This window comes from Meriones unguiculatus, chromosome 1, assembly GCF_030254825.1.
Source record: "Meriones unguiculatus strain TT.TT164.6M chromosome 1, Bangor_MerUng_6.1, whole genome shotgun sequence".
Classification (NCBI taxonomy): domain Eukaryota; kingdom Metazoa; phylum Chordata; class Mammalia; order Rodentia; family Muridae; genus Meriones; species Meriones unguiculatus.
In genome coordinates, this window is record NC_083349.1 from 26,913,540 (window position 1) to 26,939,866 (window position 26,327).

The following is a 26,327-nucleotide window of genomic DNA, read 5'->3' on the forward strand; positions in this document are numbered from 1 at the left end:
TGACGTCAGCCGGTAAAGAAATTAAAAATAAAAATGAAATCTTGGCCTTGCTCAATGCCTTACTACTGCCCACCAAGATAAGCATAATTCACTGCCTGGGACATCAGAAGGGAAATTCCAAGGCAGCAAAGGGAAATAACATGGCTGATCAGGAGGCTAAAGCAGCTGCTAGAGGAAGTCCTGCTCCAGTGATATTAACTACTGAATTGCCAGAAAAGGAACAGCTAAAATACTCAGAGGACGACCTGGAGCAAATACAGAAAAAACAAGGGACATTCGATGCTAATGTGGGAGCATGGATTGACTCCCGAAGGTAAGGTCATTTTGCCACAGGAAGATGCTAAGAGACTAATAGCGCAAATGCATCAATGGACTCATTTAAGGGCAAGGAAATTGACTGAAATTGTTCTCCAATCTCCTTACCGAATACTAAACCTCACTGCTCTAACCGAAAAAGTGACTCAGACATGTACCCCTTGCCAAAAGGTAAACGTAGGGAAGAATTTCCAAAGCTCGGGAAAACGGTTAAGGGGAACTAGACCTGGAATGCATTGGAAAGTGGACTTTACCAAGATCAAGCCGGCCAGGTATGGAAATAAATATCTTCTAGTCTTTGTAGATACCTTCTCAGGATGGGTGGAAGCTTTTCCCACCAAGAAAGAGACTGCTCTGGTTGTAGCCAAGAAGATTTTAGAAGACATGTTTCCCCGGTTTGGAGTTCCAAAGGTAATCGGGTCAGACAATGGGCCGGCCTTCGTTGCTCAGGTAAGTCAGGAGGTGGCCAGATTTTTGGGGACTAATTGGAAATTACATTGTGCATATAGACCCCAAAGTTCAGGACAGGTAGAAAGAATGAATAAAACTCTAAAAGAGACCCTTACTAAATTGACCATGGAGACTGGTGGTCTTTTAGGGTCAGGAATACTCCTTCCTTGTTGAATCTCACGCCTTTTGAACTATTGTATGGAGTTCCTGCTCCCTTGAGTCTCCTGAGAGACCCTCTTGACATAACTAGTGGTAACTCTGACTTGTTGTCCAGGTTAAAGGGACTGCAGCTTATTAAAAAAGAAATCTGGAACAAGGTTGGCAGTACATATGCGCCAGGATCCTTAGAGGTGCCACATCAGTTCCAAGTTGGAGACTTGGTTTATGTACGGCGACACCATAGTCAAAATTTGGAACCCCGGTGGAAAGGTCCTTACTGCATCCTGCTCACCACCCTAACGGCTGTGAAGGTAGAAGGCATTGCTGCTTGGATCCATGCATCACACGTCAAACCCGCTCCAGAGGACTCCACTTCTGACTGGAAAATCCAGCCCAGTGACAATCCCTTAAAACTTAAACTTTTTAAGAATGTTAGCCGTGGGTGATATCCACAAACTGCTGGTGCTTTTGGCTCTGTTAAGCACTTACAATACTTGCTTGGGCTCCAGTCCTCACCAGCCCAAACTTTTGACTTGGGAAGTAACTAATCAGAGACATATTATAATTTGGTCTGTTTCAAAGATAGCCCCACCCTTCACATGGTGGTCGGACTTGTACCCTGACCTTTGTAAAATGGCTCTAGGAGCACCTGCTAACTGGGATTTGCAAAGCCACCTAGACCCCAACATGGTTCCTGGAGACCATAGACGTGGGTCTTTTAGTGAGAGAAGGGGCTTAGATCCCTGGGGGGGGGCTGTGGGACCACCAACCACCGCAGTATGCTGCGAGTCCTAACCTTTTATGTATGTCCAGGACCCCACCAGCAACCTAAAATGGTAAACAAATGTGGGGGGAGAAATGACTTCTACTGCAAAAATTGGGGGTGTGAAACCACTGGGGATACTTACTGGAAGCCTACCTCCAGTTGGGATTACATTGTTGTTAAAGCTAATTACAGTCATGCCCAGCCCCCAGACCGGGGACCAAACAATAGGTGGACTAATCAGCCAATATGTACCACCTGGTGCCACCCCCTGCTAATCCGGTTCACAGACGCTGGAAAACAGATTTCAACTAACTGGGTGACAGGGTTCACTTGAGGCCTACAAATATATAAGGAAAAATATAATGATGGGTTACTTTTCACCATCAAATTAAAAATAACAGCCCCATCTGCTGAAGTAGGGCCAAATAAAGCTGGCCCTCACCTGGTTCCCCCAGTGAAATCAGACCCCCAGACTAAAGCCCCACGTCCAGCAACCCCCTCACTGACTCCTAACTCAAAAATGGGTAAAGATTCTTCTTCCCCTAAGCCTCCTGGACCATACATTAATTCCCTAGCACAGGGGAATAACACCAACCCCAAGGTTACTGAGTCTTGTTGGTTATGCTTTGGAATTGCTCCCCCATATTATGAAGGAATTGCCTTTACAGATGAGATAAGTAACTCCCAAGAGGCGACAGCCTGCCGTTGGACGCAAAGGGAGGCTAGACTTTCCCTGTCTGCCGTTTCAGGGCAAGGACTCTGTGTAGGTAAAGTCCCCCCCAGTCATCAGTTTTTATGCAACCAAACCTATGATGTTGCAGGTCTGTCTGGGTACCTCATACCACCAATCAATGGATGGTGGGTCTGTGCGACAGGGATTACTACTTGTGTCAGTACTCAGGTGCTTGTCAATTCATCTGACTACTGTGTCCTGGTCCAGGTAATCCCCCGAGTCACCTATCACCCGTATGAAGAGCCCTTCCAATACTGGGACTCTGTGGGGGAACTGCTGATACAAACAAAAAGAGACCTGGGAATTTCCTTAGCCATAATGCTTGGGGTCGGGCTAGGAGCAGTAGGGACAGCAGCTGGAGGGTCGGCTATATCCCTCCGACATAGCAGGTTAAATGAGCTTAGGGCAGCTGTTGATGAGGACATAGAAAGATTAGAAAGCACAATTAGAGAGCTCAAAGATTCCTTACAGTCATTATCAGAGATGGTGTTACAAAACAGAAGGGGCTTAGATTTATTGTTTTTGCAACAAGGAGGTTTATGCGCTGCTCTAAAAGAAGAATGCTGTTTCTATGTCGACCATACTGGAGTTGTCACTGAGACCCTAGATAAGGTCAAAGAGGGCTTAAAAAAGAGAAAGCGAGAAGGAGCCCAAAGCCTAGGATGGTTTGAAGGATGGTTTAATTCCTCTCCATGGATGACCACTTTAATCTCCACCTTGCTAGGCCCTTTGCTAATTCTTCTCCTGATTGTAACTCTTGGCCCCTGCATTCTTAACAAGCTAGTTAATTTCGTGAGAGAACGGATCAGTACCGTTCAGGTCCTTATGCTTCGACAGCAGTATCAGCAATTAGAGATGCAGGCTAAATCTAGCCTGTAATTTTAGGGTTAAAATTATGCCAAAGAAAAAGGGGGGAATGAAAATTGGGAACATCCCAAATTAAAAAGAAAAACAACTGGACCTTGAATAAGGGCCAGCTAAGAAGAAAGAAGAACAAGTCAGGCGATTTAGGGGAGGACTGTCCTTGGAGCTGTGAGCTCCCCGCTACAGCTGCCAGCCCACATTACTGCTATCTTTTCTGCTGACTAATCAATGTAAAGGCCTGATTTTTTTAGGAATAAAAACTCTGTGCTTAGTATGCTCAGGGTCGTCTCCTGCTTTGAAGGGACGACCCCCATTGCGATCGGAATAAACTGCCTCTTGCTTTTGCATCGAACTGTGGTCTGTGAGTCTCTTTGGGGGAGGGAGCGGTACGGACCCTGCACCAGGAGTGCAGGTTTTGCAATAGAAAGTAAAACTTTACAGCAGTTTTCAGTTCTGTTCCTTAAAAACAAAGTAAAGTTCCTAAACCAGGAGCTCACAGATTCCTGGTTAGACAGACCCCCACAACCCTGCAGAATAGCAAGGCCTCCAGCAGGCTACAGAAAAACAAAAATTGTTACATACAGACCCCAGAGAGGCAGTTTCTTTACGTAGAGAAAAAAAAAAGTGGCTCTTTAACAAGGAAGCTTCTCAAAGCCAGACTTTGCTAGCCACGGCAGAAAGCAAAATCCCTTTGAGAAGAGGAACTCATCAGTCTGAGGAGCAAATATTTATGGACCTTAACTTTCCAGAGTGAGGAAGGGGTCAGGATCCATTAAGGGAGGCAGAAAAAAATACCTCTTCCTGGAAGCAGGAGCGAGAGACAGACTGAGAAGCCTAAAACATCTGAACTGGTAAGTCTGAAAGGGAAACTGGGAAAAAGAAAGTAAAGTCTTTAAGAAATGGATTAGAGATTTAAAAAGATACTTTTCCATGTTGAAAATGGAGGAAGACACAATGACACAGTGCTTCTGGATAACATTTGAGTTTGGTTCTTTGCATACAAATATTTTTTTTTCACTGGAGATTTCAGTTTTGTATATCCTCTTTGGAAAAGATCAGGATAAGACAGACTTGTTGAAAGAAGAGACTGAATAAACAAATGATAAATTATAGAGCAGAGGTTGGGGGAATGTTTGAATCATATTAGAGAGCCTTCAGAGATATCCAATCTGGTATTTACAATAACACCAAAAAGGGTGCTTCCAGATGAGAAAACTCCACAGAGGCTTGAAGATATTGCAAAATGGCAGCCCACTGAGATGCTGAAGAGAAAGTCTTCAGCTATAGGCCAACTTGGTCAGACTGTGTGTGTATTCATAAAGCTCAATTACTAGATGAACGTTTATATGCTAAAATAGAAATGGAGATCCTGGAAGATCCAAAATGGCAGCGGCCAGTGCGCAGTATATCTAAGGGGCACAGGATCTGAAACTGAAATTGGCGAGTGGAGGGGCAGTTAAAGCCAGAACTTCGACACTGAGGCTTCCTGAGCAAGAGGGGACAACCCATGAGCTGAGACCTTTTGGATCCAGGTCATTCATCTGTGGAGATCTCTGGAGACTGAGTATGGTGAATATTCAACCCCCCTGCACTTCCCTTTGACTGGCCTCCCTCCTTCATCTTCATTGGAGGTGGCCAGCAGTGCCCTCTGCTCCAAGCCTGGCTCAGTGAGAGAGCAGAGGCATGCAGAGGTGGGAAGCTGTACAGGCCTCCCAGCAGGTGTCTGTACCAGCTTCCCAGTTCTTCGGCTGCAGCAGGCACCTGTGTGGGCCTCCCAGCGGGCTGCTGTACCTGCTTCCAGTTTTTTGGGCCATTGTAGAGGCTTTCCAGGGCTTCCCAGTGAGCAACTGCACAGACATCCCAGGTCTACAGCAGTGGTGGGTAGCTGTACACACCTCCAGGGCCTCCCAGTGGGCATCTGTACTGGCCTCCCACACCTATGGTCATGGAAGCTGGGTAGCAGCTAGCCCTAACAGGAGCCTCCATGCTCTGTGACTGAGACAGCAGTAGTGGCCACCGCTAGTAAGGGTCTCCCTGCCCATCAGAGAAACAGTGGACACCACTGGGTTGATGGATCTCTTACATTCTCATTAGCCCTTGCAAGCACAAATCTGTGATTAGAGAACAAGACACACTCCCGTGCTTTCTGATTAGGCCTGATAGCTAGTGAGTGCCCCTTCAAGTGAATGCATGCGGAACCCCAGATCCAGGGTCCCTCTATGCTAGCGGCAAGACATCATATCCTCACACACACACACACAATATGGCCAACAAGGGATTCTTGGGACAGCATTCTCAACATAGAAACCCCTGTTCGGTGGGTCAATCAGTGGAGTCCAGTCAAACAATTCTGGAGCACAGGAAGATCTGAATACCAGGAGGATAGTATGGTAGGTCTGTAGGCCACTGAGGTATTCAGGGAACCTACACATGTGCATTGTGGTTGTGAACAGTGCCAGCATCCACACCTCCTCTTACACTTACATGCCACATTCCAGGCATCTACACACTCTAGCACTCTGTCCTTCAAGGCATACTTCCATGCACAGGCTTTTGCTTGTTCGCCTGCACTTGTACACTGGTGCCTGCAACTTTCGGCCCTTAGCTACAGCTGAAACACCAACACACACTCTCAAACAGGAGGATATCTCTCATTTTCCTGAAAAATACTCAAGACACCAGAGACAGATGGACCCAGTCTGAAGTACAGATTACAGGAACAAACAGCAAAGGTTACAGATAAGCAGATGGCTAGAGGTTGCTTTAAGAACACATCCAACAAAAATCAGGACATGGCTTCACTAACAACCCCCCAAAATCAATGGGTATTTTCATTCATCGAAAACACAGGAAAAATGATTTTAAACGTATGCTTATCCAGTTATTAGAGGCACATAAAGAGGTAACAGCCAAATCTCTCAACTAAATAGCTACACAAATGGAGACATGTAAAGAGGAAATAAACATAGCTTTCAAAGAAATACAGGCAAAACAGCCAAACAAATAGAGGCACAATTGGTGGCATACAGAGAGGAAATGAACAACAAATTGAGGCCATCATATAAAGACAGTAATACACATTCCAACAGAAGAAGGAAATGGTGCAAAGCATGAAAACAGAATTAAAAACAATTAAAAAAAACGCAAACAGAGAAAACCCTGGAGCTGGAGAGATTTGAGAAAAGATCAGGAACCATAAAAGAAAGCATCACATATAGAATACAAGAGATGGAAGAGAGAATCTCAGGTGCTGAAGATATAATCGTAGAAAGGGAAACATCTCTCAAAGAAAAGGTAAAAGCAGAGAAGTTCTAAACACAAAACATCCAAGAAATCAAGGACACCATAAAAGAGAAAATCTAAGAATAATAGGAATAGACAAAAAGAAAGATTCCAGAATCCAAGGTCCAGAAAATATTTTTGAAAAAAATCGTAGAAGAAAATTTTCCCAATGTAAAGAGATGTCCTTAAACATGCAAGAACCCTACAGAACACCAAAAAGACTAGATGAGAAAAGAAAGTCTTCATGTCACATAATAGTCAAAACACTGAATCTACAGAACAAAGAAAAAATATTAAAGCAGCAAGGGAAAAAATCCAAGTAAAATTTAAAGGTAGATCATTAAAGGTAGATCAGAATCACACCAGATTCCTCGACAGAAACTATGAAAGCCAAAAGGGCCTGGGCAGATGTCATGCAGACTCTAATGCACCACAGATGCCAACCCAGACTACTATACCCAGTGAAAAGTTCAATGTATATAGATAGAGAAAACAAAATATTCCATGACAAAACTAAACTTAAACAATATCTACACAGCAACCCAGTCCTACAGAATATACTAGAAAGAAAACTCCAATCCAACAAAAATGACACCCAAGAAAACACAGGTTATAGTTAACATCACAACAAAAATTAAAAGGAAACAAAAATTGAAACACTGCCAACTCCACAAAAAAAGGAACTAACATTCATTAGTCACTATCATCTCTCAACATCAATAGACTCAACTATCCAATAAAAAGATCCACACTAAAGGACTAAAAGAATGGTTGAAGAAACAGGATCCAACATTCTGCTCCATCCAAGAAATATACCCCTGTAACAAAGACAAATGGCTCAGAGTAAAGGACTGGAAAATTGTTTTTCGAGGAAATGGACCCAGAAAACAGGCTGGGGTAGCTATCCTAATATCTAATAAAATAGACTTTCAACCAAAATTAATCAAAAAAAATGAGGAGAGGAACTTCATAATCATCAAAGCAAAAATCCATCACGAGATCATCACAATCCTGACTATCTATGCCCCCAATACAAGAGCATCTACATTTGTAAAGGAAACATTATTAAAACTTAAAAAACACATTGGTGCCAACACCTTAATAATGGGAGACTTTGACACTCCACTCTCACCAAGGGACAGATTATCTAGACAGAAGCTATTATATAGGGAAATAATGGCATTATAAAGGTCCTAAATCAAATGGACCTAACAGATGACTACAGAACTTTCTTTTTAATTTATTTTTTATTTTTCATCAATTACACTTTATTCATTCTGCATCCCCCCATAAGCCCCTCCCTCCTCCCCTCTCAATCCTACCCTCTCTCCTCCCTCTGCATGCATGCCACTCCCCAAGTCCACTGATAGGGGAGGTTCTCCTCTCCTTTCTGATCTTAGTCTATCAGTTCACATCAAAAGTGGCTGCATTGTCCTCTACTATGGCCTGGTAAGGCTGCTCCCCCCCAGGGGGAGGTGATCAAAGAGCAGGCCAATCAGATTATGTCAGAGGCAGTCCCTCTTCACATTACTATGTAACCCAATTGGACTCTGAACTGCCCTGGGCTACATCTGTGCAGGGGTTCTGGGTTATCTCTATGAATAGTCCTTGGTTGGAGTATGAGTCTCTGGGAAGTTCCCTGTGTTCAAATTTTCTGGTTCTGTTGCTCTCCTTGTGGAGACCGTGTCCTCTCCAGCTCTTACTATTTCCCAGTTCTTACATAAAATTCCCTTCACTCTGCCCAACAGTTGCCCATCAGGCTCAGCATCTGCATTGATAGTCTGTAGGGCAGAGGCTTTCAGAGGCCCTCGAATACAGAACTTTTTACCCAAACTCAAAAGAGTATACCTTCTTTTCAGCACCCCATGGAACCTTCTCCAAAATGTAGTTGGTCACAAAACAAGCCTCAACAGATACAAGAAAATTGAAATAATCTCTTGTATCCTATCTGACCACCATGGATGAAACCTGGACCACAACAACAACAGAAATAGCATGAAGCCTACACACACACATGAAAACTGAACAACTCACTACTCAATGATAGTTGGGTCAGGAAGGAAATAAAGAAATTAGAGACTTCCTAGGACTCAATGAAAATGAGGCACATTATAACCAAAAGTGCAGTGCTAAGAAAAAATTTATAGCACTGAGTGCTTTCAAGAAGAAATTAGAAACATCTCAGACAACAGCATAATGGCTCACCTGAAAGCCCTAGGAAGAAAGAAGCAGACACACTCAAGAGGCATAGACAGCTGGAAATAATCAAACTAAGGACTGAAATAAATCCATTAGAAACAAATAAAATAAATCAAAGAATCAATGAGATCAAGAGCTGTATCTTTGAGAAAATCAACAAGATAGACAAACCCTTACCAAAACTAACTAAATGGCAGAGAGAAACTATCCAAATCAGCAAAATCATAAATGAAAAAAGGGACATAGCAACAGACACTGAGGAAATCCAATCGTTAGTTCTTACTACAAAAGCCTAAATGTCATAAAATTTGAAAGATCTGAATGATATGTTATGTCTTCATTTTCATTGAGTTCTAGGAAGACTTTAATTTCTTTCTTTATTTCTTCCCTGACCCAGCTGTCATTTAGTAACAAGTTGTTCACTTTACATGTGTGTGTAGGCTTTTTGCCATTTCTGTTGTTGTTGAAGTCCAACTTTATTTCATGGTGATCAGACAAGATACAAGGAATTATTTCAATCTTGTATCTGTTGAGACTTGCTTTGTGACCCACTATATGGTCTATTTTGGAGAAGGTTCCATGAGGTGCTGAGAAGAAGGTAAATTCTTTTGTGTTTGGGTGTAAAGTTCTGTAAATGTCTGTGAGGTTCATTTGATTCATAACCTCTGTCAGAGATATTGTTTCTTTGTTTAATTTCTGTTTTGTTGACCTGTCCTTTGTTGAGAGTGGGGTGTTGAAGTCTCCCACTATCAATGTGTGGGGATCTATATGTGGTTTAAATTTAATCAATGTTTCTTTTACAAATGTGGGTGCTCTTGTATTTGGGATATAGATATTCAGGATTGTGATGTCTTCCTGGTGGAATTTTCCCTTGATGAGTATGAAGTGTCCTTCCCCATCTCTTTTTATTAATTTTGGTTGAAAGTCTATTTTATCAGATATTAGAATGGCTACTCCTGCTTGTTTCTTGGGTCCATTTGCTTGGAAAGTCGTCTTCCAACCTTTTACCCTCAGGTAATGTCTATCTTTATACCTTAGGTGTGTTTCTTGTATGCAACAGATTGCTGGGTTTTGTTTATGTATCCATTCTGTTAATCTGTGTCTTTTTATGAAATGGACATTTTCCTTGATAGATTCCATTGACCAAAATTAAATCAGGATCAGGTAGAAAGATTGAATAGTCCTATATCCCACAAGTAAATAGAAACAGTTATCAAAAGTCTCCCTTCAAAAAAAAAAAAAAAAAAAAAAAAAAGCCCAGGGCCAGATGGTTTCAGTGCAGAATCCTACCGGACCTTCAGAGATGAGCTAACTTCAATTCTCTTCAAACTATTCCACAAAAGAGAAACAGGGTGAAAATTACCAAGCTCATTCTATGAAGCCACAGTCACCTTAATAACTAAACCACAAAAAGACCCAACAAAAGAGAACTTCAGATCTATCCCTCTTATGATCATTGATGCAAAAATACTCAATAAAATACTTGCAAACTGAATCCAAGATCACATTAAAGTTATTAACCATCATGATCAAGTAGGCTTCATCCCAGGCTTACAGGGTGGTGCAACATACAGGAATCCATCAATGTAATCCACAATATAAACAAACTGAAGGAGAAAAACACATGATCATCTCCTTAGATGCTGAAAAAGCATTTGACAAAATCCAACACCCATTCATATTTAAAGTCTTGGAGAGATCAGGAATAAAAGGCACTTACCTAAACATAGAAAAGACAATATACAGCAAGCCTATAGACAACATCAAACTAAACGGAGAGAACCTGAATCAATCCCACTGAAATCAGGGACAAGGCAAGGCTGCCCACACTCTCCATATCTCTTCATCATAGTACTTAAAGTCCTAGCTAGAACAGTAAGATAACTAAGGGAGATCAAGGAGATAAAAATTGGAAAGGAAGAAGTCAAAGTGTCACTATTCACAGATGATATAATAGTATACATGTTCGACCCCAAAATGCAACCAGGGAACTCGTTCAGCTGATAAACACATTCAGCAAAATGGCTGGATTCAAAATTAACTCAAAAAACCAGTAGCTCTCTTGTATACAAAAGACGAAAGTGCCAAGAGAGAAACTAGGGAACAACACTTCACAATAGCCAGAAATAACATAACGTTCCTTGGTGTGACTCTAATCAAGGAAATGAAAAACCTGTTCAAAAAAAATTTTTGATGTCTCTGAAGAAAAAAATTAGATGGAAGGTGGACAGATCTCCCATGCTCATGGATCGGTAGGATTAACATAGTGAAAATGGCTAACCTGACAAAAGCAATCGATAGATTCAATGTTATTCCCATTAAAATTCCAGCAAAATTCTTCACAAAATTTGAAAGAACAATTCTAAATTTTGTATGGAAAAACAAAAGACCCAGAATAGATAAAACAATCCTATACAATAGAATAACTTGTGGAGGTTTCTCTATCTCTAACCTCAACCTGTACTACAGAACAATAGTAATAGGAACTGCATGGTACTGGCATAGAAATAGAATGATTGATCAAAGGAATCAAATAGAAGACCCACACATAAAGCACATATCTATATATACTTGATTTTTCACAAAGAAGCCAAAATCATTCAATGGGAAAAAAGGCAGCATTTTCAATAAATGGTGCTTGTCTAACTGGATGTCCTACATGTGGACATATGCAAATAAATCCATATTTATCATCCTGCACAAAACTAAGGTCCAAGTAGATTGAAGACCTCAATATAAAACCAAACACACTAAATGTGTTAGAAGAAAAATGGTTAAAAGCCTTGAACTCACTAGCAAAGGAGACAACTTCCTCAACAGAACACCAAGGGCAAAGGCTCTAAAATCAACAATCAATAAGTGGGACCTCATGAAACTGAAAAGCTTCTGTAAAGCAAAGGACATTGTCTTCAGGACAAAATAACAGCCTACAGACTGGGAAAGGATCTTCACTAACCTTATATCTGACAGAGGGCTAATGTCCAGAATATATAAAGAACTCAAGAAGTTATAAAGCAATTATTCAAGTAAACCAACTAAAAATGGGTTATATTATAGAGCTAAACAGAGAATTCTTTGTAGAGGAATATCTAATGGCAGAGAAATACTTAAAGAAATCCTCAAAGTCCTTAGTCATCAGGGAAATACAAATCAAAACAACCCTGAGATTTTACCTTATATTCATCAGAATGTCTGAGAACAAAAACTCAAGTGAAAACACGTGCTGGAGAGGATGTGTGGAAAGGGGAACCCTACTCCATTGCTGGTGGGAATGTAAACATATGCAACCAATTTCAAAATTAACCTGTCCCTTTCTCAGGTAGCACTTCCTCAAGATACAGCTATACCACTCCTAGGCATATATCCAAAAGATGTTCATGTACACAACAAGGATATTTGCTCAAGTTGTTTGTAGCCGCTTCATTTGCAGTTGGCTGAAGCTGGAAATATCCCTCAAGGGAGGAATGGATAAAGAACTTCCATTTACATAATGGAATACTACTCAGTAATTAAAAACAAGGAAATCATGAAATTTGCAGGCAAATGGTGAGATCTAGAAATGATTATCGTGAGTGAGGTATCTCAGAAGCAGAAAAACACACATGGTATATCCTTACTTATAAGTGGATATCAGACATATAATATAGGATAAATATACTAAAATCTGTACACCTAAAGAAGCTAACCAAGAAGGAGCACCCTGACTAGTAAGATGATCAATCCTCCCTCAGGAAGGCAAACTGTTTGGACATTGGAAGAAGGAAAAAACAGAAAACAGGACAGGAGCCTACCACAGAGGGCCTCTGAAAGACTCTACCCAGCTGTATGTCAAAGGAGATGTTCAGGTTCATAACCAACTTTGGGCAGAGTGAACAGAATCTTAGGAAAGAAAGGGGACAGAGAAAGACCTGGAAGGGACAGGAGCTCCACAAGGAGAGCAATGGAACCAAAAATCTGGGCCCAGGAGTGTTTCCAGAGACTGATACTCCAACCAAGGACCAGGCATGGAGATATCTTAGAACCTCCCCCCTCAAATGTAGCCCAGGGCAGCTCAGTATCCTAGTGGGTTTCCTTGTAAATGGAACAGAGGCTGTCTCCAACATGAACTCAGTAGCTGGCTCTTTGAGCATCTCCCCCTGACTGGGGAGCAGCAGATAGAGGAAGACCTTCCCTATCAGTGGACTTGGATAAGAGCATGGAAGGCAATGATGGAGGAGGGTGGGAATAGGAGGGAATGTGGGAGGGGGCTACATCCAGGATACAAAGGGAATAAAATGTAATTAATGTAAAAATAAAATTTAAGAAAAGAAATGCAGATCCTGTTTAGTGTTGTATTGGAACAAGGTCATACAGTGGCTGGTGTGCTCCATTTTACAGAGTTTGGATAACTGAAATACACACACTATGCCATAGATTCATATTCAGAATTCCAGTGGGCTTTTGCCTTAAATTCTGGAGAGCATGATCCTATGGTTGCAAATTTCTTAGAGATGGTGAATGTATTGGAGATACCCTTGCAAACTGGGGCTGATGATGCTTCAGCTTGTACATCCATTGGAATTCAACAATGTTTTTGACATTATGACATGAAAACTGTTACAGATATAACTAATAATCCCACAGGTCAAACAATTATGAAAATATCTAACAGTAGTTTTTAAAAGATGGTCATAAAAAGAAGGGAAACACAGTATTTCCCAAAAAATGATTAACAATGATTTATCTATTAATGAGATAAACACCTGTAAGAAACAGTGGAATTTGGAAAGGACTGCTGAATTAGAACAGCATATAAAGGTCCTAATTCCAAAATGCAGAACAGAGAATGTGTTATGCAGGGAAAGAGATTTTGCATATATTCATATAGGAGAAGAGAAATTATGGGTTCCATCAAAACTAATAAAAGTCAGATATAACAGAGGAAGACCACACAGAAGAAGAGAGAAATCAAGAAGACTAAACAGAAGAGGTAACATAAATTGATGATTCCTTTACATGGGAACAGCTGTGAAACTGACTGAGAAATAAAAAATGTCTCCAGCCAGAACTTCAATATTACATGGCCAATAAACATTTGGCTGCAATATCCTCAAAATTTATTATGTCATTCTTTTAATTGGCATAGATAAAATTGATTTACAGTTTCATTCCATCCTGTACATCTTATACATTTATAATTTTAGGACTGTATAATGCCTGTAAGAAATTATATGTTTGTAAAACAAAAGGACTGGGCACTGGAGATGCTGGATGAAACCTGACCGAGTTCATCCTTCTAGCATGCTGAGACATGGACACATTTGTTCCATTATCTTGCATGTTCCAGCATTCTGGTTGTTACTGCCTCAACGGCTTCAATTGCTCGTTCTCATCAAAGCCTGCTCCCATGCAAGCTTTGAAGACTGCTACTAACCTCAATTGGCCCAGTATTTTAGACTGTTTCCAAACAGGACTTCTATTAAATCTGAAATTTCTCAACATTCAAAGACTGGACCACAAATGTTATTGCTTGCTTAATTAAGCATTTTCCCCAATTTCCTTTGTGCCCCTTAACAGGATTTCTGCATATCCAAAAAGTCAGCTAAAAAATTTCATGAAAACAAAGTCCAATTTATTTTAAAGGGGGGTTGGGTGGGTTTTTGGTTGTTTTCTGTGGCTATGAATGTTTATTGTCATTGGGAGATGGTTATAAGTTGTTAATGATCTTATTCAGAGAGAAAATAAGACTAGGCTATCAGGTATTGCAAGCTAATTGCTAGTTAATCAACTCATAATCATGTTAGACCTTAGTCTAATTTATCACAGCAGTATACATCCTAGGTTTAACAGATAGATATGACAATATATATAATTGACCTGTCTAAAGGTCAATTATATGAAGATATGTAAGTCTTCAAAAACTTCAGAGACCTGATGTATATGACTTTTAAAAGGTTTTTTATTATTTTCAAGATTCTTTGACAATGAGACAGGACATTTCCTGGCAGCACTCAGCCTATCTCAAAGAAGGTGATGAGCATAAAATAACCTTCATATCAAGATAGCTTCACATGTGGCAAATGAGCCAGCTGGGCAAAAAAAAATGCCCTTGTTTCACAACAGACAGAATTCGCCTAAAATGGGCAAGCTTAAATGCAGGCTGAGTTGACTGTGGAACTCTGCCAAGACAGGGTAAGCAAGTCCTAAATAGTTCCTGCTTCACATACATGTCTGTCAAATACACTGAGCCAGAAGGCTGAAAATGATGCTCCAACATTACAGAGAGTTTGGGGTGCAGGCAGCAAACTGTCTCTGTCAATTTTTTTATTTTTTGGAAGCTGCTATCATGCACTTCCTATTTCCTCCAGTATCTAATATCATTCCTTCTCAAGTCTCTGATGGGGTTGAAGACCAAATAGTTATAGTTTCACAATTAAGCTTACATTATTTAACAATTAAGAAAATGTTTTCACATAGGTAATAATAATAAGGATAAAAGTAAATTTACATATAGAACTCTAAACTTATCAAGATAGGATACTCAAATACTTTCTCCTTAGTTTCCAAAGGCACATGGATTGGACATTGTACGTGTAAATCATACCTAATAGTTTCCATAACTGTTTTATAATTATTATTGTATTGAAAGAAAAGGAGGCTTTGTTGGACTTAAAGGGGGAAAATGTTGGAATAATGTTCTTGGGCAATGAATACAATTTATCCTACTTCATTCAAATGGTGATTTCTCTACCCCACTATGTGGTTTCAATCCTCACATTGCATTGAATAATGTCTCAAGTTTGTGTAAACATGCCACCATTTGTTCTCTGTATTGTCAACAAAACAACAAGCTAATGCTGAGTAATGGAGAGAATAGGGTGGGACATCCTGGTCCTAAGGGAAGGAGAAAGAAATGAGTTGGAGGAGAGTAGAAGGACAGAGATCTCAGAGGAGAGGACCCAGAACTGTCAGGAGAGATTAACCCAGACTTAAGAAATGACTAAAAGCAGTTTAATATGGGAAATTTGAATAGGAGGAAGCTATGTGGGATGGATGTTTAGGACTGAGTAATTATTGCCCAGCATTGTGCTCTAGGTTAATTAAATAAATCCTAGTGTCTGTGTGGTGATTTGGGTATACAGCTACTTTAAGAACCACTGCTGTTTAACTAAAAGACACATCAATAGTAAATATTAATAATCAACAGGAGGACCCAAAAGAAATATTTCCTCCGGCCAGCACGAAGACATTTAAGAATATGATGCCCCATTTCCAAAAAGTGTAATAAAAGTTTTTTGGTTTTTCATTATGTTGTGTGTTGTATGGTCTTGGTCACTGAGGAAACATGGCATAGAAGCTTAGGCTCAGGGTTTTTGTGTGTCATCAGAACAATAAAACTCTATCAAAGATATGCTCTTCTATTTTGTCACTTCAATTAATTTCTCACTCAAGCATCTCCATGAAAGATTTGTATAAAGCCTCAAGGAGATTTTTACTGTTGAGTAAGAAAAATTCATACTATAATTTTAAAGGAGAAATTTGAAAGGTATAATATTTGGATGAACATAGCTGCTCACAGAAGATCTGGGGTGTTAAGCAGTCATGCCAGTCATATATAATAACTTTGTATTTGGTTAGGGATACTCCACAGTTCTTCCAAACAACTTTGAAAGTATTCCTGTTATTCACCTACTCTCAGTAAATGTTAAGCTCCTACTGTGGAAGACACCACACAGTCTTTTTTCAGAACAAAGATATCACTGCAAAATCAAACTACATTCTTTCTCCTTGATAGCTACCTTTCATAGTGCCAGATGTTGCTATGTAGAATGCTGGTAAAGAAAAGACATCAATGTTCTTATCCAGAACTTATCCCCTTATATTACAATACCAACCTGCAAGACAACATGGCCATTGGTGCAATAGTTACATAACTGCTATAGGAAAACCAAACATTTCTGGTAGGATCTGAAGCTTGCTTCCGAAGAAGAAAGTCAACCTGATAATTGAAAAGCCACTTAGAAGGCCAAGGCTTGGGAGGAGATAGGCCCTCGGATAAAATCTACTGTTCTTATCTTGCTAAATTGTCTTGTTAAATTTCCTTCTATGAACTGATTTTTAATCTGAGGTCATCCCTTAAATGAAAGTACAAGACAAGTACATTTTTATTTATGTTTGAAGTCATTAAAATCATTGAATAAGACTCTTGCACTTAATAAGACAATGACTAAGCTCAAAGCATATATACTATTTGAACTATTGCTGAGTTGTTGTCATCAGTTCACTGACGGGTTGGTATTATATTGAAGCCACTTACCTCAGTCACAATGGTGGAGAGAAAAGTGCTTTGGTCATACACCCAGCCATCCTTACAAGGCTCTGTATCTGGCTCTGTCACATTAAAGAAGGTATCATTAGAATGTAGGAGATACCACTGTGGTTGAACAAAGCGACGACACTTCTCTGGCCTCAGGTTGGAGTCCAAGGGAATGGAGATTCTCAGGAGGTCATCTTGGCTCAGGATCCTGCTGTCATTGTCAGAGACGTTGCCACTGTCTAGGATGGAGATCCAACATCGATGACCAGGGATCGCTGCAGTGAAGTTTTCCAATAGTATATGAGGTGCCACCATCATATTGCAGATCAGAAAGAAAGCCATCTGAAGGATTTGAAATCTCCCCATGCCTCCGACCAGATTCAGGAGATCGTGAAAGGCCATAGAGGCTGAATAACTGTCTCCAACGGGAAGCAGAAATACTTATACCTAGGTAAGTATAAACCTTTAAACAAAGTTCTGCTTCACAGAAACACACTATGTAGGGTTGATGTTCAGTTCTTCCTAATGTGCTGTTCCTTGCTTACTTCAGACCAGAGTCATAGAACTGGAATCTGTAGGTTGTTGGCATTAGGGAGTGACCTGTTTCCTAGAGTAACAAAAAAATACCTGGAAATATATTTTTTGTAATCCAGTCTGTTAAATATTTACTTTCTGAGAACCTTTGTGCACCATCCCCCATGGTTAACTCTGGAAAATGATCTGCAAATTCCTTGAAAATAAGCCAGAGTTATTCTGTTCCTCTACATACAGCTTTTTGTAGAATGCAACACATACTGGGAATTACAGTGAATTATTTTTCATTTTGTATTTTTGCAGGTATTTTGCTTGGTCTTGAATTGGTTCAACACAGTTAATAAAAAGAATCTGGAGGTGATTGCAAATCAGTTATGTTGCAATTCTACACCTTTGCTACCTGACCTGATTTAGATCACTTTATTCCTACTGTAAACATATGAAAGTTGTTAGAGGCTGGATAAAGACAGAGCCTTAAGCACATCACTGCAAGTCTCACTTAAAAGTTTGATGATTCAGACAGCAAGTGTGAGGGGCTCTTGTGATCTAATGCAAAATGTGGTTTCATGTAGACATGCAGTAAGCCAAGATAAGTGTTGGAGATTTTGTAGTTCCATGAGTAACAGAGAGGCACATAGAGAGTTACATTTCCTAGTAAGGGGAGCATGGGCAGTCTCTGACATGAACTCAGTTGTCTTCTCTTTGATAAACATCCCCTTATGAGGTGGTCTTACTAGGCCACAGGGAAAGAGGATACAGACAGTCCTGATGAGACCTGATACGCTAGGAGTTCACTGTATCTTTAGAAGTCCATTCATTTCTTTTGCATAAATAATTCTGATAAATTGAATAAATATATGAATAGACTCATACCTTGGTGTATATAGGGCAGTTAAGTGTGGGATACCCTGGCATATTGATGAGAAATATAGTATTAGCTTCACTATACTGTGTTGACAAGATGTGTCATTAGTCTATAATTTTACATTTAGATTTTCCTCATTAGTTTAATATATCTGACCTTATTGTTCAAGAAATTCAACTTAGTTTGAGGTTGAATCCTGTTATAAATATAGGGATGGGCCAAACAATACCCTTCAGGTCTGTGGAACTTATGATCTAATATGAATCGTGTCTTCTACATATGATCTTACATTCTCTATTTCCACAATATATTTACCTTAACAAGTTTTTTTTCTTTAGTATTATATTATTTTTAGCATTTTAGTATCATCATGAACTAAACGGCAAACAGTCATTAACAGGTCCAGGCATACTATTTTGTCTTCTGGATCTTCACTCGATTAGTTGTTATTCTCACTCTTTTCAGGTTAGGGTTAAGGTTACATGATAATTCTGCTTTGTTTTGGACACTAATGTTTTAAAACTTTGTTCTCTCATACAATACATTCCCCAAACAGCTTCCTCTCCCTCCTCTTCTCCAATTCTCCTCCACCTTCCCTATCCTGCGGATTCACTGTAAGAGTAGGCATACACCCTCATATTAATGTTGGATGAGGCAACACTGTAATGAACAAAAGTTCTGTGAACAGGTAAACTATCTAGACACCTTCACTCCCATTTTCTAGAGTTCAACAATAACCCCAAGTTAAACAATGATAGCTTGTATGGAAAGAGTCTGGCACAGATCCATGAAGGCTCTGTGGTTGCCACTTCACTCTCTCTATGTCACTATGAGCCCTGCTAAGTTTATTCTGTGGGCTATGTTCTTCTGGTGTACTCAACCTTTCTGGCTCCCACATTCCTTTCTCCCCTTCTTATATGGGGTTCCAAGAGCTCTGCCCAATGTTTGGGTGTGGGTCTCTGTATCTAATCCCATCTGTACTGGAGGATGCCTCTTTGATTATGATTGGGTTAGGCACTGATATATGAGCAAGGTAAAACACCATTAGGAATCATTTAATTGAATTTGGGAAGGGGGGTTCCTGTCATGTTTATTTCTACTCCAAATCACTGACCTTCTGTATCCTGGCTATCTATTTTTGAATATATGACATTTTCTGTGGTTGATTATTTTTTCTCTCTGGGGTGTGCATCGGTCTAGAGGTGGTAAAGTTGATCTACTTCTTATTTTGGTGACAAATCTCAGCTTCTTCATTACCCTTTCTTTATGTTGTCTATCTCTCTGCAATGTTGTCCTCAGCAATAGGGGCTTCCTGTAAAATTATCTGTGAAGTAGTGATATTGAGTCTTTGGGGCATATGTCAAGGAGTGGTTTATCTAGATCATACAGTAAATTTATTTTTATCTTTTTGAAAATTCTCCACCCTGATTTCAATAGTGGCTGCAAAGATTGGAAATAAGGGAACAGTAACACTTTCTGTAAAATGTAAAGTGTGTTGTGGTTTGGGGAATATTTACTGTTTAACATAAAACATGTTAGAGTTTCTTCAAAGACTTACTAAGCTGTTGGAATTCAACGTATCACATTCAAATTCAATGTATCAAATTTAAATTGGTGTTTGAGTATTTTGAGGAGCCCGTACTGCTGCGGTCCAGCTCCAGCAATGTGCTCAGTGACCCAAGGAGGAGATGTGGAGTTGGTGACTAATGTAAAGCAGGCACACACTCCCACATACTTGGTGGATGGAGCAAGGCTCTAACAACTTTCATACAATCATTCCTTAATCATGAATCTCAATTACAAATAATGATTACAAGTTTCTTACTTTAAAAAACAATTATTCAGAACCACACACCTGATCACTCAGCTTCCCCTGTAGTTTCTTCCTATAATACATTTATATCATAAATCAATATTTTTTAGTACAGATCAACAGAATTTGAACCAGATATTTTTAACAGCCCATTTCTCTTGCACAGACATGTAGCAATTTGAAGTTACAACAAAGAAGATAGATATTGTTATTCTAACTGAAAACAGTTCTTACTCATCTAACACAGCCAACCATTCATCTACTCTTACACTGTTTTCATAGTAAAGTAAATGTATAATTAGAGAACTTTAGGTCAGAGGTCTTTTATTTTTCTTGAGACAACAGAAAAAGATGATTCTATTCTGTCTACGTGTTGCACAGCACTAAGTCCTCAGGTGAAACAAAGCTCATCAGCAAATTTATAGTTATCAATCCAGGAAAGTCAAATATTAAAATGGACATTGAAGCTCAAGCTTCACAGTGGGCTCTGAAACTCAATTACTACCACAACCAACATCAAAATCAAAGGATCTAACAGCCACTGGTCATTAATCTATCTCAACAGCAATGGACTCAATTCTCCAATAAAAAGACACGGACTAACCGAATGGAGTTGTAAACAAGTCCCAACAATCTGCTGCATACAAGAAACACACCTAAGTCACAAAGATAGACATTAACTGAGAGTAAATGACTGGAAAACAGTTTTCCAAGCAAATGGACCCGAGAAGCAAGCAGGAGTAGCCATTGTAATATCTGATGAAATAGATTTTCAACCAAAATTAATAAAAAGAGATGGGGAAGGACACTTCATACACATCAAGGAAGAATTCCACCAGGAAGACATCACAATCCTGAACATCTATGCCCCAAATACAAAGGCACACACATTTGTAAAAGAAACATTAATAAAACTTAAAACACACATAGATCCCCAGACGTTAATAGTGGGAGATTTCAACATTCTGCTCTCAACAACGGACAGGTCAACAAAACAGAAATTAAACAAAGAAACAATATCTCTAACAGATGTCATGAGTCAAATGGACCTAACAGACATCTACAGAACCTTACACCCAAACACAAAAGAATTTATCTTCTCAACACCTCATGGAACCTTCTCCAAAATAGACTATACGGTTGGTCACAAAGCAAGCTTCAACAGATACAACAAGATTGAAATAATCCCTTGTATCTTATCTGATCACCATGCACTAAAACTGGACCTCAACAACAACAGAAATAGCCAAAAGCCTACACACACATGGAAACTAAACAACACACTACTAAATGACAGCTGGGTCAGGGAAGAAATAAAAGAAATTAAAGTCTTCCTAGAATTCAATGAAAATGAAGACACAACATACCCAAACTTATGGGACACAATGAAAGCAGTGATAATAGGAAAGTTCATAGCACTAAAGTGCCTTTAAGAAGAAATTTGAAACATCTCATTCAAGCAACTTAATGGCTCATCTAAAAGCCCTAGAAAAAAAGAAGCAGACTCACCTAAGAGGAGTAGATGGCTGGAAATAATCAAACTCAGGGCTGAAATCAATGTATTAGAAACAAAGAAAACAATTCAAAGAATCAATGAAACCAAGAGCTGGTTCTTTGAGAAAATCAACAAGATAGACACACTCTTAGCCAAACTAACTAAAAAGCAGAGATACACTATCCAAATTAACAAAAGAAAAAATGAAAAGGGGGACATAACAACAGACACTGAGGAAATCCAAACAATTGTTAAGACTTACTTTAAAAATATATATGCCACAAAATTTGAAAATCTAAATGAAATGGACAATTTTCTTGATCGATTCCACTTACCAAAGCTGAATAAAGACCAGGTAAGTCAATTAAATAATCCTATACCCCCTAAAGAAATAGAAGCAGTCACCAAAAGTCTCTCATGGAAAAGAAAAAAAAAAAGCCCAGGGCCAGATGGTTTCAACACAGAATTCTACAATACCTTCAAAGAAGAGCTAACACAAATAATCTACAAACTATGCCACAGTATAGAAACAGAAGGAGCACTACCAAACTCATTCTGTGAAGCCACAGTCACCTTGGTACCTAAACCTCACAAAGCCCCAACAAAGAATGAGTATTTTAGGCTAATCTCCTGGATGAACATCGATGCAAAAATACTCAACAAAATACTTGTAAACCAAATACAAGACCACAGCGAATATATTAGATGACCAAAAAGGCTTCATCCCAGGTATGCAGGGGAGGTTCCATATATGGATTTGATCCACCATATTAACAAATGAAAGGAAAAAAAAAAAACACATGATCATCTCCTTAGATGTTGAAAACGCATTTGACAAAATCCAACATGTATTCATTTTTAAAGTCTTGGAGAGATCAGGGATACAAGGCACATACCAAAACATATTAAAGGCAATATACCTCAAGCCTATAGCTAACATCACAGTAAACAAAGAGAAACTTAAATCCCACTGAAATCATGGACAAGGCAAGTCTGCCCACTCTCTCCATATCTCTCTAACATAGTTCTTGAAGCCCTTGCTAGAACAATAAGACAATTAAAGGAGATCAAGGGCATTCAAATTGGAAAGGAAGAAGTCAAACTATTTCCACATGATATGAGAGTATACCTGAGTGACCCCAAAAATTCTACCAGGAAACTCCTACAGCTGATTAACACCTTCAGCAAAGTTGCTGGATACAAAATTAACTCAAAAGAAAAAAATCAGTAGCCCTCTTGTATACAAAAGACAAAAGGGCTGAGAAAGGAATTAGGGAAACAACACACTTCACAAGCCACAAAGGACATAAAGTACCTTGGTGTGAACTTAACCAAGAAAGTCAAAGGCTTGTATGAAAAAAAATTTCCAGTCTCTGAAGAAATAATTAGAAGGACATATCAGAAGATGGAAAGATCTCCCATGGCTCACTTTCTTTTTGCTCCCTGACCGTAGCAGGCATTTCAATAAGTAACTAAATTACCATATTGTACCCTGCTACATAGCAGCTTTCAAAACACCCTGACTTGATTTAGTTAATTGTATATTTATAAAAAGCTTGACGTAATCTTTTTCTTTTTTCTCAGAAATCTTTAGTTAAATAATTAATCTATCTGTGTGACTTTGCTCTTTGGGACATGATCACTATTGTTATGTACTGTGATTGCATTGCCCAGTGAGGAATTAGAAACCTCCTAAGGATATTCATACAGAGAAAAAAAAAAAAAAACAAGGTGACTAAGGCAGCAATAAATACAGTAAGAGCTAGCAGCAGCAAGAGGTCTTCAGGAAACAGGACCCTCTGTGATTTGCTTTTTTGTTCTTTTTTAATAGACTTATTGTTTATTTAGTTTATTATTTATTCATTAAATTTTATTCACTTTTTATCCCAGCTGTATCCCCCTCCTTCATCCCCTCCCAACCCCACCATCGCTCTCTCATCTCCTCCCATGCCCCTCCACAAGTTCACTGATAGGTGAGTTTTGAATATGGCAGCATTTAGATGGGCAGGTGCTGGTGGCAGAGGATTTTCAGATTATTGGGCCCAGAATACATGACTATAATCAAAGGCTAGACCTTGCATGACCTATTTGACAGGAAGACCTTATCTCCTGAAGGATTATTACCCCCCAAAATATCAGTGTTTCACAGTGAACCTAGTAGGTGTAAATTTTTTTTAATATCATCCTCAACAAAATTCCAGGTATAAAGATACAGGGTACCATGTTTTGCTTTAATTAGCATGACTTTTAGCCATTCTGATGGGTATAAGGTGAAATCTCAGGGTCATTTTGATTTCCATCTCCCTGCTGACTAAGGATGCTGAACATTTAAGTGTTTCTCTGCCATTTGATATTCCTTTTTTCTTTAGCTCTATACCCCGTTTTTAAATTCAATTACTTAATGTGTTGCTTTTTAACTTCCTTAGTCCTTTGTATATTCTGGATATTAGCTCTCTGGATATTAGATATAGGGTTGGTGAAGATCCTTTTCCAGTCTGTGGGCTGTCGTTTTGTTCTGATGACAGTGTCTTTTGCTTTACAGAAGCTTTTTATTTTCATTAGATCCCATTTGATAATTGTTGATCTTAGAGCCTTGAATAAACCCACACACCTACGGATACTTACTTCTTTTGATAAAGAAGCTAAAACCATGCAATGGAGAAAAGACAGCATCTTCAACAAATAGTGCTGGTGTAACTGGATGTCTACATGTAGAAAAATGCAAATAGATCTATATTTATCAACCTGCGCAAAACTAAAGTCCAAGTGGATCAAAGACCTCAACATAAAACCAGACACACTAAATCTGTTAGAAGAAAATGTGGGGAAGAGCCTTGAACTCATTGGCACAAGGGGCAACTTCCTTAACAGAACACCAACAACACAAGATTTGCTTCTCAGGTTATACTTATTGTGGCTTTGCAGTCTGGTGAGTTGTTTTCTTCAGGCCACCATGCTGGCTACAGCTCTTCCTGCTGTAAGGCTACCACCATGTTATTTCCAGTTTGTAAAAGGTTTGAAAATGTGATCAGAATAAAGCAGAATTTTATTTATTTTAGTTTTTAGACTTCCAAATACAGGCACATTATCTCCAAAGTAAAATTTTGTTCAGTGATATGATAAACCGTTATCTCAGAAGTGTCCACACCAGTAAATAGCATGTAATTCTGAAACTGAGGTGCCTTTATCCATAAGTTGTTTAATGTTACATTAGAATTTGTTGGACAAACTGTTTTTATAACTTATTCAAGTGATTCTTTATCATTAACAGAAAATGCTTGTTGAATCCCCTTAGGATCTTTTGGTCTTTCCTCTCTCACTTTTTAGAACTTCTCAACCTTACACACATAATCAATGTCCATCATCAACAAAATATGATATAATCAGCGAGGATGTTGGTCTCCACACCCCTGTAAACTAGGGAAGCTTCTATGAACATTGGTGTGGTGGTTCCTCAAGAAAACAAACCTTGGGCTACAAGATGGTACTAAGCACAATTGTCATAGTAAAATAGCCTTAGAGCCTTTTCACAGTTGAATGTGTAAAGAAAACATGGTGAATTGACACACAAAGGAGATAGAAATATATACATATATAAGTAGATACATACATAGATACATAGTGTCCTAAGGTTTTATTGCTTGGAAGAAATACCATCACCATGACAACACTTAAAAGGAAAACACTTAATTAATAGTTTAGAACTTTGGTCTTTTATCATCATGGTTGGAAGCATGGTGGCAAGCAGGCAGACATGGTACTGCAAAGGTAGTTGAGACTTCTACATCTGGATTTGAAAGATTTTCTCTAATCTGTTTTTCTACTTGAACACCAGACTGAGATCCATTCCACTTCCTGGTGTCTCAAACTGTACATTTTGTATTTGTTTCTTGCTTAACTTACTCCTTTTTATTATAAATCTGGATAAGAGTGAACACTAATAACCACATGACAGAGTCAATACAAGGCTGTTTTGAGATTTCCTCTGCCAATACAACTATTCCAACAGTCTTCAATTTAGCCTCAGCAAAGTTTTTTTCTTTTTTGGAAAGGACAAAAAGCAGGCACATTATTAGTGGACATCTCATAATAATGATTTCTAGGCCACATACAAATATTCTTCTCCTCTGAAACTTTTGATCTCAGTATCAACAGTTCAATCTACACTTGACACCACTGTCTTCCATTCTCCTACTTCTTTGGCCCACTAAGCCTCACTTAAAGCATTCAGCTACATTCCTGATCCAAAGTAGCAGAGTTCAAATTTCTCAAAACAAAAGATTGATCTGGACTACCACAGCAATATCCTAATCCCTGGCAACAACTTATGTCTCTGTGTTTGCCAGATAGGTGATTTCAAGGGAGATATAGTAGGAATCGCCAACCATTCATTTTTAAGTCCTTGATTGTGGTACTAATTTCTGCAATTCTTCCACGGATCAATACTGGTTTTTGTAGTATGATTTATTTTGTGTGCCTGGACCTTTAAAGGATCCCCAGTTGCTAGCCAACTGGCCAACTGGCTCTTTTGGAATGTTTAACCGATAGAGCTGCCT

General features: G+C 39.1%; 1 protein-coding gene across 3 annotated transcripts in view; it reads right to left on the reverse strand.

Annotated features, from left to right (window-relative positions):
* LOC132654762 (solute carrier family 22 member 19-like) overlaps nt 1–17,664 on the reverse strand; it is a 96,102-nt gene extending 78,438 nt beyond the window's left edge. For all 3 annotated transcript variants that reach the window (XR_009592480.1, XM_060386018.1, XM_060386010.1), the window contains exon 1: nt 17,065–17,664. Coding sequence is in view for 2 of the 3 variants with exons in the window: in XM_060386018.1 (XP_060242001.1) it covers nt 17,065–17,466 (402 nt within the window). In the remaining variant the exon portion in view is untranslated. The remainder of the gene's footprint in view (nt 1–17,064) is intronic.
* Nucleotides 17,665–26,327: the final 8,663 nt, after the last annotated feature.